Raw genomic sequence first — 17,159 nt, forward strand, 5'->3', positions numbered from 1 at the left:
TTTTAGGTTTTGTTTTATTTGCTTTGCATGATTGTGATAAATTGTTTATTGTTGATGTTTTCACATTTTGTTTTTTTAAATCATATTAATCAGCAAGTTCAGGGACGCTGCTGATAGAATTTTCACTCTTCAATAACCAGAACTGACATTTTCACTTCTAATGGCTATGTTTAAAATTGTCACATCTAAAATTCACACTCAAGAAGGACTTACTCATTTTGTAGAAAAATTAATTCTAAACCATTTTTAATCATAATAAAAATACTAAAATACACTCTGAAACCTAAATTACTAGTACTAAGTAATCAGCACATTATATTATATATTATAATAGCATAATGATATATATTATATATATGTGACTATATATAATACATAATTATGTACCATGTACTATTCTTGTTTCTTTCTAAATATTGGAAGGAAAAGAGTTTGTTCTCTTTGATGTCGTATTTTTAAATTCCTGTTTATATTTTCAATGTTACAATTTAATGTTATTGCTAAGCAGATATGCATAGAACTTGGAATTTGCTCCAGATTAACATGTAGAATTGAAAAGCACAACTATTAGTCTAATATTGTATGAAATGGTATGTAAATATTGACATCCTATGTTAATTGTGTGTTTTTCCTAAGTAAGATGAAACACACTGCACACTGGCTTAAACAATTATAAATTATATTATCTCACAAAACCCAAAATCAAAGGATATAACAAAGTAAGGTAAAAAACGAAAAGATGCTGGGCGCGGTGGCTGTCGCTTGTAATCCCAACAGTTTGGGAGGCCGAGGCGGACAGATCACAAGGTCAGGAGTTTGAGACCAGCCTGACCAACATGGTGAAACCCCGTCTCTACTAAAAATACAAAAATTAGCTGGGCGTGGTGGTGCATACCTGCAGTCCCAGCTACTCAGGAAGCTGAGGCAGGGGAATCGCTTGAACCTGGGAGGCAGAGGTTGCAGTGAGCTGCGATCAGGCCACTGCACTCCAGCCTGGGTGACAGAGTGAGACTCCATCTCAAAACACAAACAAACAAACAAAAAGAACAGATTTTTCCCCTATTTCTCTACAATTCCCACATAAAAGATCTCCATTAGACACTTTTGTCTCCATGCTGCCTCCCCTCAGAATCACTGGCATGCTCATGACCACTAGGAGAAAGACACAACCTCTCTCCCTACAATGTAATAAAATTCTTTCCCTTTAGTCTGATTGGATCCAACCTGTATAATTTAATTGAATAACGATGAAAAGAGCTGATCCCACATTTAAGATTTTTTTGGAAAGGATTTTTTTTGTGTTTATTCTGCTTTTTTATTTTTTGATTTTTGGTTTGTAACTTGGGTTTTTATTAAATAGAAAAAAAACCACTAATACTTATCTTTTTTTTTTTCAAAGACAGAAATAACAAAGGTATAGTGAGGATTCTTGAGGAATACAGAATTACAGAAAGTTATTAAGGGAAAGGCAGAGAATACTTTAAGGCTCTTAGATGTGATCCAGTAGCATAGCAGTTTAGCTTATTATAACCATTAAATTATTGTTGTTACACCTAAAATAAGAAAATCCTAGACACTGCAAAACTGTTCCCCTAACATTGACTAAACAGAGTGACTCTCACCTTGAGGCATCTCGGGTGGTAGATAATGAGGCTCTTGAGCACTAACATGCACCCACTCAAAGTCATCATACAGATCCTGGTGGTAATCACAGGCCCCTGGACCATCATCAAAAGTACAGCCACCTAGGAGAAAAGAGGACTACTGTTACATTCTACACAGATTTTCCAAACATAATGAAAGCTCCGGAGAAGGAAATGTTATATTGATATATACAGTATGTTACTCAATCTTGATTTTGAATCATTAAAAATAATAGAAGATACATGCATAAGTCAGGCTTTCTTGAAATATACAAAGTGTTATTGGTAGAGGGTCTTCACTGCAACTTGCCCAGGTCCTTGGCGTCTTGAACAAAGAATTGGACAAAACCCACAACAAAGCAAGGAAAGAATGAAGTAACGAAAGCAGACATTTACTGAAAATGAAAATACACTCCACAGTGTGGGAGTGCACGAGCAGCGGCTCAAGGGCCCGGATACAGAATCTTCTGGGGTCCAAATACCTCCCTAGAGGCTTCCGATTGGCCACTTGGTGTTCACCTCATATAAATGAAGTGGTGGCCCACAATCAACGCTGTACAGTACTTTCTGCAACCAATCAGAGGTACTTTCAGTTTTCCATCACCACTCAGAAAAGGAGGAAGTTTGCAAAGGGAAACTGGAAAGTTGGGGTTTTCCTTTCTATTTAGTTCTAGGACGTCAGGTGAATCAGCCTTAGGTTCCCTGCCTCCAGACCCTATTCTCCTGCCTCACAAACCACCTAGAGCCTAAATCATTTTTAATAACTTTAGCGGTGAGAAGCAGAGGAAGAACAAGAGTGAAAGTTGTCTTCCTCTACAATGCAAATTCAAAAAGGTGAAATAACTTAAGTTTTACCAACATCTTTGCTTTAAAAGAACTATTTGAAATCTCATAATAGCCAATGAAACATAAAGCTTTTTAGGGTCTAAAGTGCTTGAGGTCTGTGATATCTTCCATGCTTTATTTAGATTACTTTCATACACAATTATGATTTAAAAGGTAGGGGGTGACTCAAGCATAAAACCAATCAGATTAGCCTATAATCACTTTCACCGCTCCTACTTTATTTAATAACTTAGTCTTTTTAAATGGGGGTAGCATTTCCCCTTTGCATCAGTCATGGTTTTTCTGGCTTAATTTTCAGGGGTAATTGTATTGCAAAAGTAGAATGATTATTTTTGCTTCTTAGCTGATGTGTACAGGCACACACGACTCAACATATTTAGTTTATTCAAATCATGAAAATAAGAACTGGCCTATATGTCTCATCTTGAAAGAAAATGCATTAGAACTAATGAAAATCCAGCAGTGGGTTTAATGAGAAAAACCAATAACCTGTCTCCTTTCAAATAGCTTATTTGTTTAGTTTCCATGGGGATCTCTGCGAAGAAACTCAGTGAATTCTCTGACCAAGCAACAGACTAAGGAGTAGTAAACCCCAATGCTGTAAATTCTTCCCTGTAAAAAAAGGAATTTACTTTCCTCATCAAAAGTTTGGTAATCTGAGTATGAGTGAAAGTTACACCCCTCACCAACGACAGAGAGGGGTGAGTGTCACAGGCAAAGCAGGAAACATCAGAGATGTCATGTTGGCACTATAAGCTCTAAAATCTTTTCCAAAAGGAGAATATGTTGAGCGTATTCTTGAATCACTCTTATGACTACAGAAATCCTATAAAACAACCCAACTCGGGAACTCAAAAGCTTAATATTGTCTTTTAAATATGCTTAAAATAGACTTTTTATAAATGCTCTCATTAAAAAAGATGTACTTTTTAATCAATGAAAATAGGTTGCTAGGAAATGTATCTTCACATAGCAAGGGGAATGTTTTTCTCAAAATATAATTTGCTATCAAACTCTAAAATAATTTACTGCTTTGTAACATAGGCCTTCAGGGCCCCCCATTACCCTTTATAATAGTGAGTGCCCTTTGTATATAAATTTAAACTACCAGCGGGACCCATATTGACTCATTTGAAAGACAAATGGCCTTAATTGCTCTCCTTCATAGCCACTGTTAATTTTAGACTACAGGATTCTGATTAGCAATAACAACTAGGAGTAGCTATACAAAATAAGTGGGTCAACCCTTGCTATTTGTTGTACATCCCTTCCCTATCTGAAATTTGTGAAAGGAGTCTTGAAAATTATTACTGGTCTACTTGACTTGAGTAACAAGAAAACTTTCAAAATAATTTTTAATATCTAATTTACAACAAGGTATAATCCAAGCGGTGTAAAATATAGCATACTAATAAATCTTTTGCAAATATTTTTGTAAATAATTTTGTATTTCAAGGTTAAGGGCAAATACAGTATACTGCAGTAGATGATAAGAAATGCAAAAATAATAATACTAGACTGATAAATGAGACAAACTATGGGAGACATATATATTAAAATAAATACAATTTGTTATGTAGGATAATAATATGATGAAAATTCCAAAGAACACAAAAGAATTGGCTACCCACACTAGGGTTGCTTAGGGAAGGTTTCATTGAGTTACTTGTAGTGAATATGAGGAAGGATATACCAAACAGAGGCAACCCAGAATGGAAATGGGATTAAAAGTAGAGGAAAAGCAAGAGCAGCAGCATATAAGTCTAAGGGAACATCATACGTTGTGAAATCTCAAATAATTCTGTATAATGAGCATCCAGAATATGTAGGAAACTAGGAAGAAACAAGTAAATACGAAAAATTTTAGATGTCAGCAAAAGGAGTTTAGCGTTTGTTCTACAGCTGTATTAAAATCTTTAAAAGATGTTATCAAAGAGTATGAGGCAATTCAAGCCACATTTAAAAACAAAATGGTAATAACCCATGTAGAGTTAAAAGAGGAATGGAGGGAAACAGAGGAAAATAATTTGTTTCAACCTTGTAACAGAGAACAGCACATAACATATCCTGAACTAATTCAAACATATACAGTTCCTATTGACCATTTAGGACTCACTAGAAAGGTCTAAACACCAAGTCCTCTATTATACATAGTCCTCGATACACATTCTTGAGTTCAAGACATCTTTATGTATAGTATTACATAAATCTATTTAAAAGAGAAATGTCATAGGAAGGTCCTAATTCATAAATTAAAACATACCTTATGAATTTAAAGTTTCACTGAGCTGGATGGTAGATGGCAGAACAGAAAGAGGTAATACCAAATTGGTGTTCAAGAAATTTAGTTAGGCAGAGGGAAAGAAAAATGAGCACGGAAATGTTCCATTTTCTGCTGTTGCATTTGCTATTGGTGATAAGGCTACAATGAGTAGTTGCAAATCATGCCAGAGAAATGGTGACCACAGTTCCTTGACCTTTGGAGGAAAATTACTTCTGAAGAGCATGTCACAGATTGCGAATTCCTCTACTCCAATCAATCAACTAAGGGACAGATCTATCACCAAAATGGTCTGCTTCTGTGATAGCAAGCCACTTAAGGGGTTGGCAACCTGTTCATCTGAAAATAAAAATCAAGCTGATTTGAACTTGCCAGAATTTCATTTTATTCCTAAACTGCTCAGTGAAAAATGTGGTACTAAGTAGTATTAGACACCAAAAAGATTAAACATAAAAAGTAAAGAAAAGTAAGTACCCCGGCCCCAAAACTATATTGCCTAAACATCTGGCATTTAGATTCTTGAGTGCTTATTTAAAGAGAAGGTAAAAGTTCTGTGAGAGAACACGGAACTAGAGACATTTTCTGCAGAATCAGGAAAAAAATGAATACTAAATTTAAGTCCTTTCTGAAGTCAAACTTTTCAATAAAACCTGGGTTCAACTTAATTTAAACGAAGTTGAACTGAAGAAAAATGAAAAGTCAGTAGATCACTGGAGAGCTGTGAAGGACATTCTTTTAAAAGATTGTCTAGGATCTTCCACATTTTCCCCTTCATGGCACCTCTAGATTCTTAATTTTCTGACTGAGTACAGTAGCAAGAAACAAAGTAGAATTATCTTTCATGGTTCTTTACTGTTTGTAAAGAACAAGCTTTATTTAGCTGAAGATACAGAGCATTTTCTTAAATTTTTGGAATATATGTAGTTTTTTCAAGTAGACAGGAAGCCCAAAACAAAATATGTTGGAAAATACAATATCCCCTTAGTAAAGTTGCTTGATGATCCTCAAAAATGGACAAATTAACCTTCTCCAATAGTGAATTAAGCTGTGATACATAACTTTGCTCATGTAAGTGATTATCAACTTGGAATGATCTTTCTTCCATTTAGGACACAGAGAAAGATTAATTACATGTCACATTAGGACACATGCAATACTGAGTTAAACTAACTTTGTCATGTATTTATGCTAATCAGAAACCATCATATAAATTTGTCGGTATGATCTCCAAAATTCATTACAAAAAAGCCAAGATATTTCACAAAAATTTTAAAAGAATGAAAATCACTAAATATCTTAAATGCAGTTCTATTGATAATCTGGGTAATATAGTTTATTCCCAGAAAAACACCTTACAGAAGTACAGAAATTAGTGGGTTTTGTTTTTGTTTTTGTTTTTGAGACAGAGTCTCGCTCTGTCACCAGGCTGGAGTGCAGAGGCACGATCTGGACTGGCTGCAACCTCCGCCTTCCAGGTTTAAGTGATTCTCCTGCCTGAGCTTCCCGAGTAGCTGGGACTCATGCCACCATGCCCATTATTTTTGTATTTTTAGTAGAGACAGGGTTTCACCATGTTGGTTAGGATGGTCTCAATCTCTTGACCTCATGATTCGCCCGTCTCGGCCTCCCAATATGCTGGGATTACAGGCGTGAGCCACTGCGCCCAGCCAGAAATTAATAGTCTTAAATAAAGTTCATCTTTCCTCTGAAATATATTGGCATATCTGAATAGTTTTTTTTTTTTTTTTCCTTTTAACTCTACACTTCTGGGAATACTGAAGGTACAAAACAAAAACTGGCATACCAAGATAAATATTTAGGTACTTTATACCTGCTGTAATGACAAGCAACAATTTTGTTTTCCAATTTAAGTACTGAAATTAAAACAGGAACAATTCCAAGTCGATACAAATAACAAATGGTTTTAAGGGCATATTTATGAGTCACTGGTCATAACACATTGCTCTGGTTCATTACCAAAGAGGATCTACTAGAAGAAAACAGAAAATTTATGAATAGGAGTTCTTTAAATAATAATCACTTGAGATCCTGAAAGTATCCTTTGCCCTGCTTGTAGTTAATGAGGGTGTGAAAATATTATTTAGGTCTAACTCCTTCATTAAGGAAAAAGAACTAGAGACACATTTCAGGAAATCCAGACCCATTATTTATTGATAGGTAGAAATAGCTCTTAATGATGACAGAACTCACTTCAAACACAATTGTTAATTATCTAATTGTTCATCCCTAGAGTTCCATCTCTAGCCAAGAATATATATGTTTATATAATCCAAGATTATTTAGCTAGTAAGACTTCTATTCAAATTGTATATTATTTGAAGCAGATGCTCAACTCCAACTAAATAATCTTCACTGAACTAACCAGAGTGTAATAACAAGTTCAATTCCACCCCCTTCATCTTTACAGAGAAACAACATTAAAATTCCTTATATCTCTATTAATAAGGCTGAAATAATTTTAAGTATGGGCCATACATCATCCACGCAAGTGATAGAAGAGAGACAATATAGCTAAATGCAGCCTGGAGTAATGGCTAAATACATACATAGCTTTCATATTTTACTTCTTTGAGCTTCAATTTCCTCCCCAGTACAATCAAAATAATAACAGTTATAGCACAGTGGTGTTAGATTAGTCATAATGCATGTCAAACTCTTAACACCCAACACAGTTTTTTTTTGGTTAGAAAAGCATCCTTATTTTTTCATGTTTTATTCTTCCCAGTTTATTCTGTATATGCTATACAGATGCACACAGTTAACAGCTAAGCCCTTAACAAAAAGAGAAATATGGTTTCCATCTAATATACACAGAAAGACTAAAGATAGTTTATATAAAGGCAATATTACCATATTGCTAAAATCAGTTTTACCTGAACACTCATCATATATACTTTCAAACAGTCAGTAAATACCTTCCTTTAGCATAGGAATCAGCAAACTTCATGTACAAAAAGCAAGGTAGTAAATATTTCCAGTTTTGTGGGCCATGCCATTTTTGTCATAACTACAAAACTCTTGTCATCATATCAAGAAGCCACAAAGAATACCTAACAAATGGGCATAGCTATGGCTGTACTTGATTAAAATTCTATTCACAAAACAGGCCACATTCTGAATTTGGCCCAAAGTTCACCAACCCCTGGTTTAGATCACTGTGATCTTAAACCGTAGGCAGAATATAGTCTGCTTAAAAGCTTACAACCAAGAACCTTTAACTTCTGCATCACCTCCATATTTTCTTTCTCACATGTTAAGAGTAGTGGTGAGCCACACACAGCCAAGCAACTGAACCAGAAATGGAGAATGATAGTGCTACATCTGAAACCAAATCAGTTGTCTGGCTGGCAAGCAGTATGAGTAATAAAGTGAAATTAGAAAAAGTGAGAACTAGAGACACTTTCAAGGGCCTCCAGTCCAAATGCTTCCAGCTTGTAAGACCACAATAGGAAATACCTCATGCCCTAGCATATACATGTATACATGCATGTGAGTTATCTCCTACTATGCTTCACTAGTTCAGTGCTCTTTCTATAAATGAAATAAAATGAAGAATAGTTAGGTAAATCAAGGAAGCAGCTATTAAAAGGAAAAAGGTCAGCAGTCCTTTGTTTTAAATACAGGTAACCACACATCCATTGTAGCAGGGGATCCCGAAGTGTGATCAATCCAAATATTACCTAATTTTTAGGTCTCAGGTACAAGTTGGAATTCAAAAATAAGCCTCTGAGACCTGGGCAGCTTTGCCAGTATGTATGTGACTTCATCCAACCTCATTATGGAGCTAATGGGTAATTAATTACATGCCAAATACCCATAGAAATGATTTCACAAATGAAAAGTTTTTGAAAATGTAAAAGGAACATGTTAGTGAAAAGTACCCCAAAGCAGAAAAAATAAAACTTGCCAAGAGTCACAGAGCAAGAAAGTAAGAGAGCCAGGGGCTGAACTTAGGCACTATGGGTTCTTTACTCTTAAACACTACATTAAGTGTCTCCTAAAAGTGAGGCAGGATTAGCCATTTTTAGAATTATCCAGTACAGTTGCCTCCAATGGGCACAACCTCAAGAGAAGATATTCCCCATTCCACCCATTTGGTATCATGTTGGTGCTGCATCCTATGAGAATAAAAATGTGGTAAATTTTGAACCATATAACACGTCAACGTCTCTCAGACATCTCTGATATCACAAACAGGAAAGGGTCTTTATTGGAAAAAGCTATAAAAGTCTAGCTAATTAAAATTTTTACAAATAATTGTATTTAAATAGGGTGACTTAAGGCTGAAAATTTATATGATCATTAACACTGTCCTATCGCTCTTGCTTGGGAACCTTCACTTTTCACCTCACCTCCCCCTAAAACATGTATAAACCAGTGAATTTTCTATCTTTAAAAACATTAAAAGCAATTTTGTTCTGACTATTTTTGCAGCAGCCCTTGCACAAACTGTAGGATAATAAACCAGGTGTTTTCCCAAAGATCATTAGTGAGTATATTTACCCAAGTTTCTTTTCCTACTTTTTATACTTTTAACTATTCCAGCAAAAGGTCTTTTTCGCTTAGTGTTAGATACACAATAGAGAAACTCATTGAACAAAGTAATAGAGACTAAATGTAGTGAAAAATAAAATTCTCAACTGAAGCCATATTTACATTTTGGTAAAATTGGAAACCACCCAAGCTCACATTTAAACATATCTTTGTTTTGTTTTGTTTCTCCTGGAGAGATTATAGATTACTGGTGGGCTCCACTTCACCCATATGAGACACACACTAGCTTATTTCAGTAGTTGCTCCTGACTTAGCTCAAGCATGATGGGAGATAGATCATTTTTCTTTTATGAAGGGATGTAAAACAGAATTCCATGACCCAATCTCCTAGAGGAAGGGCAAAGGCCTGCTTTGAGGGGTTGAATTTAAAGTTTTACTTCAGACTGGCAAAGGAAATTTAAATATACTCACCTACATTTTAAGGAGGTCAACAATTAAGTTTTGTAGGACTCTGAAGTACACTTCAAGAAAATAGATAACCAATTAATTTATGTAAATAATTAAAATGCATCTTGAAAGTTTTAAAAAAAAGAACACTTTTTTAAAGAGGCTCACTTGAGCCCAGAGTTGGAGACTATCCTGGGCAACATAGGGAGACCCCACCTCTACAAAAAATAAATAAAAAAAAATTAGCCAAGCATGGTGGAGCGTGACTGTAGCCTCAGCTATCGGGACACTGATTACTGGAGCCTGGGAGGGTGAGGCCGTAGTAAGCCATGATCACACCACTGCACTCCAGGCTGGGTGACAGAGTGAGACCCAATCTCAAAAATAATAATTCCATATATATATATATATATAACTTTGTCTTCCCATATTTTTCATTAATATAAAACCCCTTGCGTATCAAAATGTTTCTAGACTAGGTTAACATAGAAGGTGTATGGGCCAGTGTTTGGGTTTTTCAAACTTCTTAAAACACAATTCTTAAGAGTAAAGAATGATGATTTTTTTCTGCCATTTTCTTCAGTTAGAATAGATAATTGGATATCATCCTCATTACAACCAGTATATTAACTATTGCTACTGGATGCATTAACCAGTTATTCTCATTCTAAGCATAATTTAATATCAGTTTAGCCTTCTGTCTGGTCCAGAACAAACAAGCCACTCACACAAACATAAGCAAATCATTTTGTTAATGTTGACTGACATCAGAACCCTGGATGTAGAGGACCTTTGCTCCCTTTCTCATAAAGACAGTACTCTGGGCTTTAAAGGGAGTTTTAGTGAAACTTTTAAGATAATCTTTAAAAGTGCCAACTTCTGACCAAATCAAGGCTGAAACCTGAATCACAGTAACTCTCCTCAAATTTCCTCCCTCAGGAGAGTGCATATAGTTACCATTTAGTGGAATCACCACATAAAGATTTCTCAAGCAGCAAAAACCACTGCTTTGCACAGACATTTAAGTGACATGTAAGTCAATGGCCATTCTAACCCAACGAAGACAGTGTTAAAGGGGGGAAGAGTGAATAAAATTTTATATTGGATCTCACCAAGATTCAGGTTTGTGTGTGTTTTCATTTTTTCATTTCTATACCAACAAAGAAACTATTTGGACTGACCTTCTGATTTCTATTTCCAACTACTACTTAGAAACGTGTGCCAATTAATTTGAAAATTTCTCCACAATATCCTATGATATTAGAAGCTAAGTGTTATGCACACTTAAGTCATCATTAGTTAGTATCTTAGTTAGGAAAACATCTAGATCAAGCTTGTCCAACTCACAGGCAACAATTTAATGGAGATAAGAAGTTAACCTTCTTTTGCTTCAAACTCTAGTATATCAGAAGTTCGTGGTTCCTAAGAACAGTATGTATGAAAAGATCTCCAGACTTGAAATGTCCTGATCTCATCAGAGTTAGATGACTGGGGCCAGGCACAGTGGCTCACACCAGTAATCCCAGCACTTTAGGAAGACAGAGGGGTTAGATTGCTTGAGCCTCAGAGTTCAAGACCAGCCTGGGCAACAAAGCAAGACCCCCACGTCTACAACAATTTTTAAAAATTAGCCAGGAGGAGTGGCATACACCTGTAGTCCCAGCTACTTGGGAGGCTGAGGCGGGAAGATCTCTTGAGCCCAGCAATTTGAGACCGCAGTCAGCTATTGCGCCACTGTACTCCAGCCTGATTGACAGAGCAAGACCAAGTCAAAAGAAAAGAAAAGAAAAGAAAAGAAAAGAAAAGAAAAGAAAAGAAAAGAAAAGAAAAGAAAAGAAAAGAAGAAGAAAAAATGATTCACTGAAGTATTATAAAACTCTTTCATTCAACTTATTTTAATTTTCCCTCCAGCCCTTGCTCCAAAACATAATGACCAAGTTTAAATCTATCAAATTGTAAAGTTTATTGAAAAAGGTGAACACGGTCCTTCAGAAGAAAATCTAAAAAGCAAGAAGTTTTTAAATTTCAAGTATGGGGGAGGAAAGCTGGCAAATAAGATTTGCATAATAGATTAAAAGCACTAGCAGTACGAAGATAGCATTTGAAGTCTGGTATCTTCTCTGCAGTATTATAGCTTTCATGACTCACTTCTCATCTCAAGTCACACCTTATATTTTGAAATATTCAAGTCACTAAAAATAGATAAAATAAATTATTACAATGTGTTTCTGACAAGGACATCCTGGCCAGTAATTATTAAAAATAAAACTGCCCGGCCGGGTGCAGTGGCTCATGCCTATAATCCCAGCATCTTGGGAGACCGAGGCAGGTGGATCACCTGAGGTCAGGAGTTCGAGACCAGCCTGGCCAACATGGTGAAACCCCATCTCTACTAAAAATACAAGAATTAGCTGGGCATGGTGGCAAGTGCCTGTAATCTCAGCTACTCAGGAGGCTGAGGTAGGAGAATAGCTTGAACCCAGGAGGCGGAGGTTGCAGTGAGCGGAGATCATGCCATTGCACTCCAGCCTGGGTGACCGAGTGAAACTGTCTCAAAAAAAAAAAAACAAACAAAAAACAAAAAAAAAACAAACAACAAAAAAAACACTACCCCTAATTAAGGTTCCAATAAACTTAGGAAAAAAATCTCTCAACTTCACTATTCAAGTAAGGGCAAATTGCAATGAAAATGAAGAGTTTGTCCATATCATTTGCAAAAAAGCAAAGGATTGATAATATGTAGTATTGATCATAGAGGAGATAACAACAGAAGGACAACTGGTACTTTCTTTGTTTAAGGGCAACTTGGTTTCATTTAGCAAAGTTGTTAATATGTTTGCCCTATAATCCAGCACTTTCACTTCTACCCTACATAAATGTTGGCATATGTTTAGTCCTGAGTCCTATAGACACAAGCTAAGGCTATCAACACTGAGAGAAACAAAAGCAAAATGTCTATTGGTCTTTTTAATGAACCCAATGGCTAGAGGGAAAAATTGAAAGAACAGACTTAAAGGGCAATAAGAGCAAAATGGCTTGCAAATATACCCTCAAACTTTGGACTAATGAATAACAGTAAGATATCATAATAATTTGTGTGGAGAATCTGAATATTCAACATTATCAATTGATTAAGACAAAGCATATTTTAAGAAATAACATAGGATCTGGCAATTATCTGGCCAAACTGCTGACAGAATAAAAAGATCCAAAGATGTTACAGAGGTAAAGAGATGTTGAATCAGTGACGAAAATGGAAAGAAGAAAGTGCCATGGGAGATCTGTGACATAAAAGTATCCCTTCCTAGCCATGAACTATTTCAGCTAGCAATTTAGTGGATTAAGAAAATAAACACAGGGAAACTACTTATGGGAAGTAACATTTTATGATAAGCTATCCAAGATAAGATTGATTACACCAATAGCCTTTTAAGTCAGCCAACAATAAACTTATCTAAAAAATGGCTATAAGTATAACTTCCTAGTATTCTCCTGACATCTAATTACATAATTTAGCTCCTTTTCACTTATCATTTCAGTAACTGCAGGCCTTCTCTGAAGATAAAATCAGAATGCAAAATAGAGTACGTGTAATCGAGGTAGACACATCATAAGTATTTCTGATGCCGCTTTATCTGGAAGGGATGGGTTTATAACTTTGCCAGATGATGTAAATATATATTTTTTCATTACGAAATGTTTGAACTATGACTGTGACTACCTAGCTACTATTACTCATAACATTATTTAATTCAATATTTTTACTCATAGCCTGACATTAGTAAAATAAAATCTGTTCCTAGAAATAGCATTTTCAATTAGTGGCCTACAATACAATCAACTTGTAAAGTCACATGTTGATATGGTTTGGCTGTGTCCCCACCCAAATCTCATCTTGAATTCTCAGGTGTTGTGGGAGGGAGCCGATGGCAGGTAATTGAATCATAGGGGCAGGATTTTCCCATGCTGTTGTAGTGATACTGAATAAGTCTCATGAGATCTGGTCGTTATTAACAGGGAGCGTTTTCCTGCACAAGTTCTTTTTGCCCCCTGCCATTCCACGTAAGATGTGACTTGCTCCTCCTTGCCTTACGCCATGATTATGAGGCCTCCCCCAGCCATGTGGAACTGTAAGTCCATTAAACATCTTTCTTTTGTAAATTGCCCAGTCTCAGGTATGTCTTTATCAGCAGCATGAAAATACACTAATACACATGTTAAATGTACTAAGAAAAATAAGAAAATACCATCCAGGGTCAAGTCCTTTCCTAACCCCTCCTTTTAGCCCTCACCATTATGATTAATTTTAGTCTACAATTTGGTTATTACCATAGATTTTACTCAGATCGAGAAGGTACACGGAGGAAGTCACGCTGGAGGAAGTAAGACATGAAAATCATGTATAGAGCAAGCAATTAGCTGATATTCCAAGTAATTGTATTTGTCTAAGATTCTTTCATGAAATGCATTTGGGTTATTATTCAACAGCTTTTAACCTCCAACCAGTGAAAGACTGCTGTATCTAGAAGGAAATGTGTGCACCCTCTCCCTGCTGTGATCAGGTCAACAAGTAAATGTACCCCCAAAACGAGCATCATCCATTTATAGGATTCTGCAGTTCACCCTCAGTTCCCTTTAGTAATCTATAAAAGGGATTGACTATGTTTCATATGAAGATTTGTTTTTCATATATTCTGAGCATATTGTAAAAGAGACAAAAACTACTTTTTGCTGGGAAGATATTGGCAATAACATAGCCATATTTTCAAGAAATATTATTTCTACCAAAACATTAAAAATCGCTAAGAATGATTTGTCATGTGGCCTTGCATCGGGCTGTGGTAACCTCCACAACAGGCAGTCCTAAATTGGAGTATTTGTGATTTCTTTAAAGACCCTAACAGCGCAATGAGTGAAAGTCTACTGAATCTGACTCAGCGGCATTAATTGCATCTCCAAGGGTGAAGTGAGAACTGTGTGAGTCGAAGAAAACTTTATAGTACTATAAAATACGGGTGTAGAAGTCACAGGGGAGGGGAACTGCAGGGTAAGTGAGGGTGAGAGCTGACTTCCTGCCCAGTCACTAACTTGGCTGAGGCTGGGCCTTCAGTGGCAAAACTTCCTTATCAGCCTTAAGTTTGCTTGTTTATTTTCTTTTTGAGACAGGGTCTTGCTCTGTAGCCCAGACTGAAGTGCAGTGACACAATCTGGCTCACTGCAGCCTCAACCTCTGGAGCTCAAGTGATCCTCCTGCCTCAGACTCCTGAGAAGCTCGGACTACAGGTGGATGCCACGACACCTGGCTAATTTTTGTATTTTTTGTAGAGATAGGGTGCTGCCATGCTGCCCAGACTAGTCTCGAACTTCTGAGCTCATGCAATCCACCCACCTCAGCCTCTCAAAGTACTGGGATTACAGGCATGAATCACCAAGCTCGGCCTACCAGCCTTAAGTTTATAATCATAATCACAACCACACCAAATGAACAGACTCTTCTTCTTAAGCATTTCGGACACAAAGTTAAGCTCTCCAAAAACTCAGGGTGCCAGCCATATTGTATTTTTTCTAAATCTCAATGTTACCTGGAATAAGAGTTAGATGTAAACTAGTCAACATTACTATCTACATTAATACAGAAAATATCAACACACACAGAAAATAGAAACATCTTTTCCCACAGAGAAAGTAGGTGGGGACTTAACATTTTTCACTCCTAAATTGAGAGCAGTTTTACTTCAGTCCTATGATCAAATCTATTCTCTACATATTGACAGCTTCGAGCAGCTATAAGTAGCAGCAAATTACAATACGTGCCATTTGGAATGCAGTTTTACAATTACAATCTTTAGCTGCACTACAATTTACAAAACTCAGAAAGCTTTATGGATCTCAAAGGGGATTAATGAAAATATTTGGTCAAAACACAAATGAAGTGTAAAACCAACAGTTATTTTTAAAATACAAAAAGTATTTAACACAGTTCACAGCACATAGTAAGTACTAAGTAAACAATAGGGCTTTTTAAATTTATTTAAAAGATCACATATATTCCCAAAAACCAGAAGCAGTAAGTGCTAATATTTTGGTTTCTATTTATTTCTAGCCTTTCCCACATTATACTTTCTTATTGTTTATTGATGATATTTGGAAAAGTCACCTCTTTTTGAAAATTTGCAGTCTCTAATCATTTTGCTAATGATCTAAATCTAGTAATTTTACAATTGATGCTACTGGGCCTTCTAAGTATAAATTCATAATGTCTAAATAATACTGTTTGTTTTCCTCTGTATATGTGTAAAATTACTTAAACCCATAAAAATTTCTAAAACAATATTAGTAATGGTGATATGGAGCAGACCTTAATTTATTAGTGCTCTTCCTATGAGACGGAGTGTTAATTTGTTGATAAATTAATATCTCTTTCCAACCATCTTCAATGCTATACAGGATATTCAATTCCTTCAATTCCTATACAGGATATTCAGCAGCCATTGATGGCAGAGTGGTGACATGCCAGGCAATGTTCTAAGCAATGTAAACAATTCATTTAATCCCCACACCTTAGTAGGGGGTACATTAATATGAAACGATGTATTTAATCCCCACAACAACCGAAAAAGTTGGGCATTATTATCATTCCCATTTTATTGATGAGGAAACTAACGTAGAGAGAACTTGAGTAATTTGTTTAAGGTCTCATTGCTAGTAAGGCACCAAGCCAAAGTTCAAACCCAAGCAAAGCTGGCATTTCCAAACTTCTTTTCAGATGCATGGAAATACGTACTGTGAGGAGAAGAGAAACATCAAACTTCAGGAGAAAGTCAACAAGTAGGCCAGGTATTACCAAGTCAAAAATGCAAACTAGAATGGTAGGCCAGCAGCCTCATATCATAAGCCAGAAAACACTGGCATTCCTGCAATACAGGAAAGATCTCTGGAGAAAGAAGATACATTTTTGTACAAACTATGGCCAATGATAAGAGTTCTCTATGGAAAGGCAGATTTCATGCTTTAGACACTCCACATAATAGAGTAATGGCTTCCTGTTGGCCTAGGAATCTCACAGGCTTCTCAACCCAGTGAATTTTAAGTAAGCTGTTGGCACCAATTCTCTTTCACTCCTTTCTCCCTATTTCTTCCCTTCACGAGCGGGAGGGACGCATGGTCTCATTTTAGCAGCTGTGACTCAGCTGTCTACTCTACATGCCCACACTAGGAATTTGGACAACCCTTTAGAGATGCCATTTACAAGTGAGAAACTGTTGGGAGAACAAGGATGCGTGCCTCTTTCAGTTAGCATCTCTTTTGTGTAATAAATATTTTTAACCTAGTTTATTTCAGCATCTACAACCCATATATTTCCTCAGGAAGGGCATTTAGTTTACTAGAACCAGCTATTTGAGAATGGTATCTGTATTTAAGCCCGC

The 17,159-nt window shown here is 36.2% G+C and overlaps 1 protein-coding gene across 7 annotated transcripts in view; it reads right to left on the reverse strand.

The window, feature by feature from the left end:
* Positions 1-17,159, reverse strand: part of PTPRK (protein tyrosine phosphatase, receptor type K) — a 557,333-nt gene that overhangs the window by 433,633 nt on the left and 106,541 nt on the right. For all 7 annotated transcript variants that reach the window (XM_025382413.1, XM_025382412.1, XM_025382416.1 and 4 more), the window contains exon 2: positions 1,623-1,745. In XM_025382413.1, the coding sequence (XP_025238198.1) occupies positions 1,623-1,745 (123 nt within the window). The remainder of the gene's footprint in view (positions 1-1,622; positions 1,746-17,159) is intronic.

This window comes from Theropithecus gelada, chromosome 4 (assembly GCF_003255815.1).
Source record: "Theropithecus gelada isolate Dixy chromosome 4, Tgel_1.0, whole genome shotgun sequence".
NCBI classification, from domain to species: domain Eukaryota; kingdom Metazoa; phylum Chordata; class Mammalia; order Primates; family Cercopithecidae; genus Theropithecus; species Theropithecus gelada.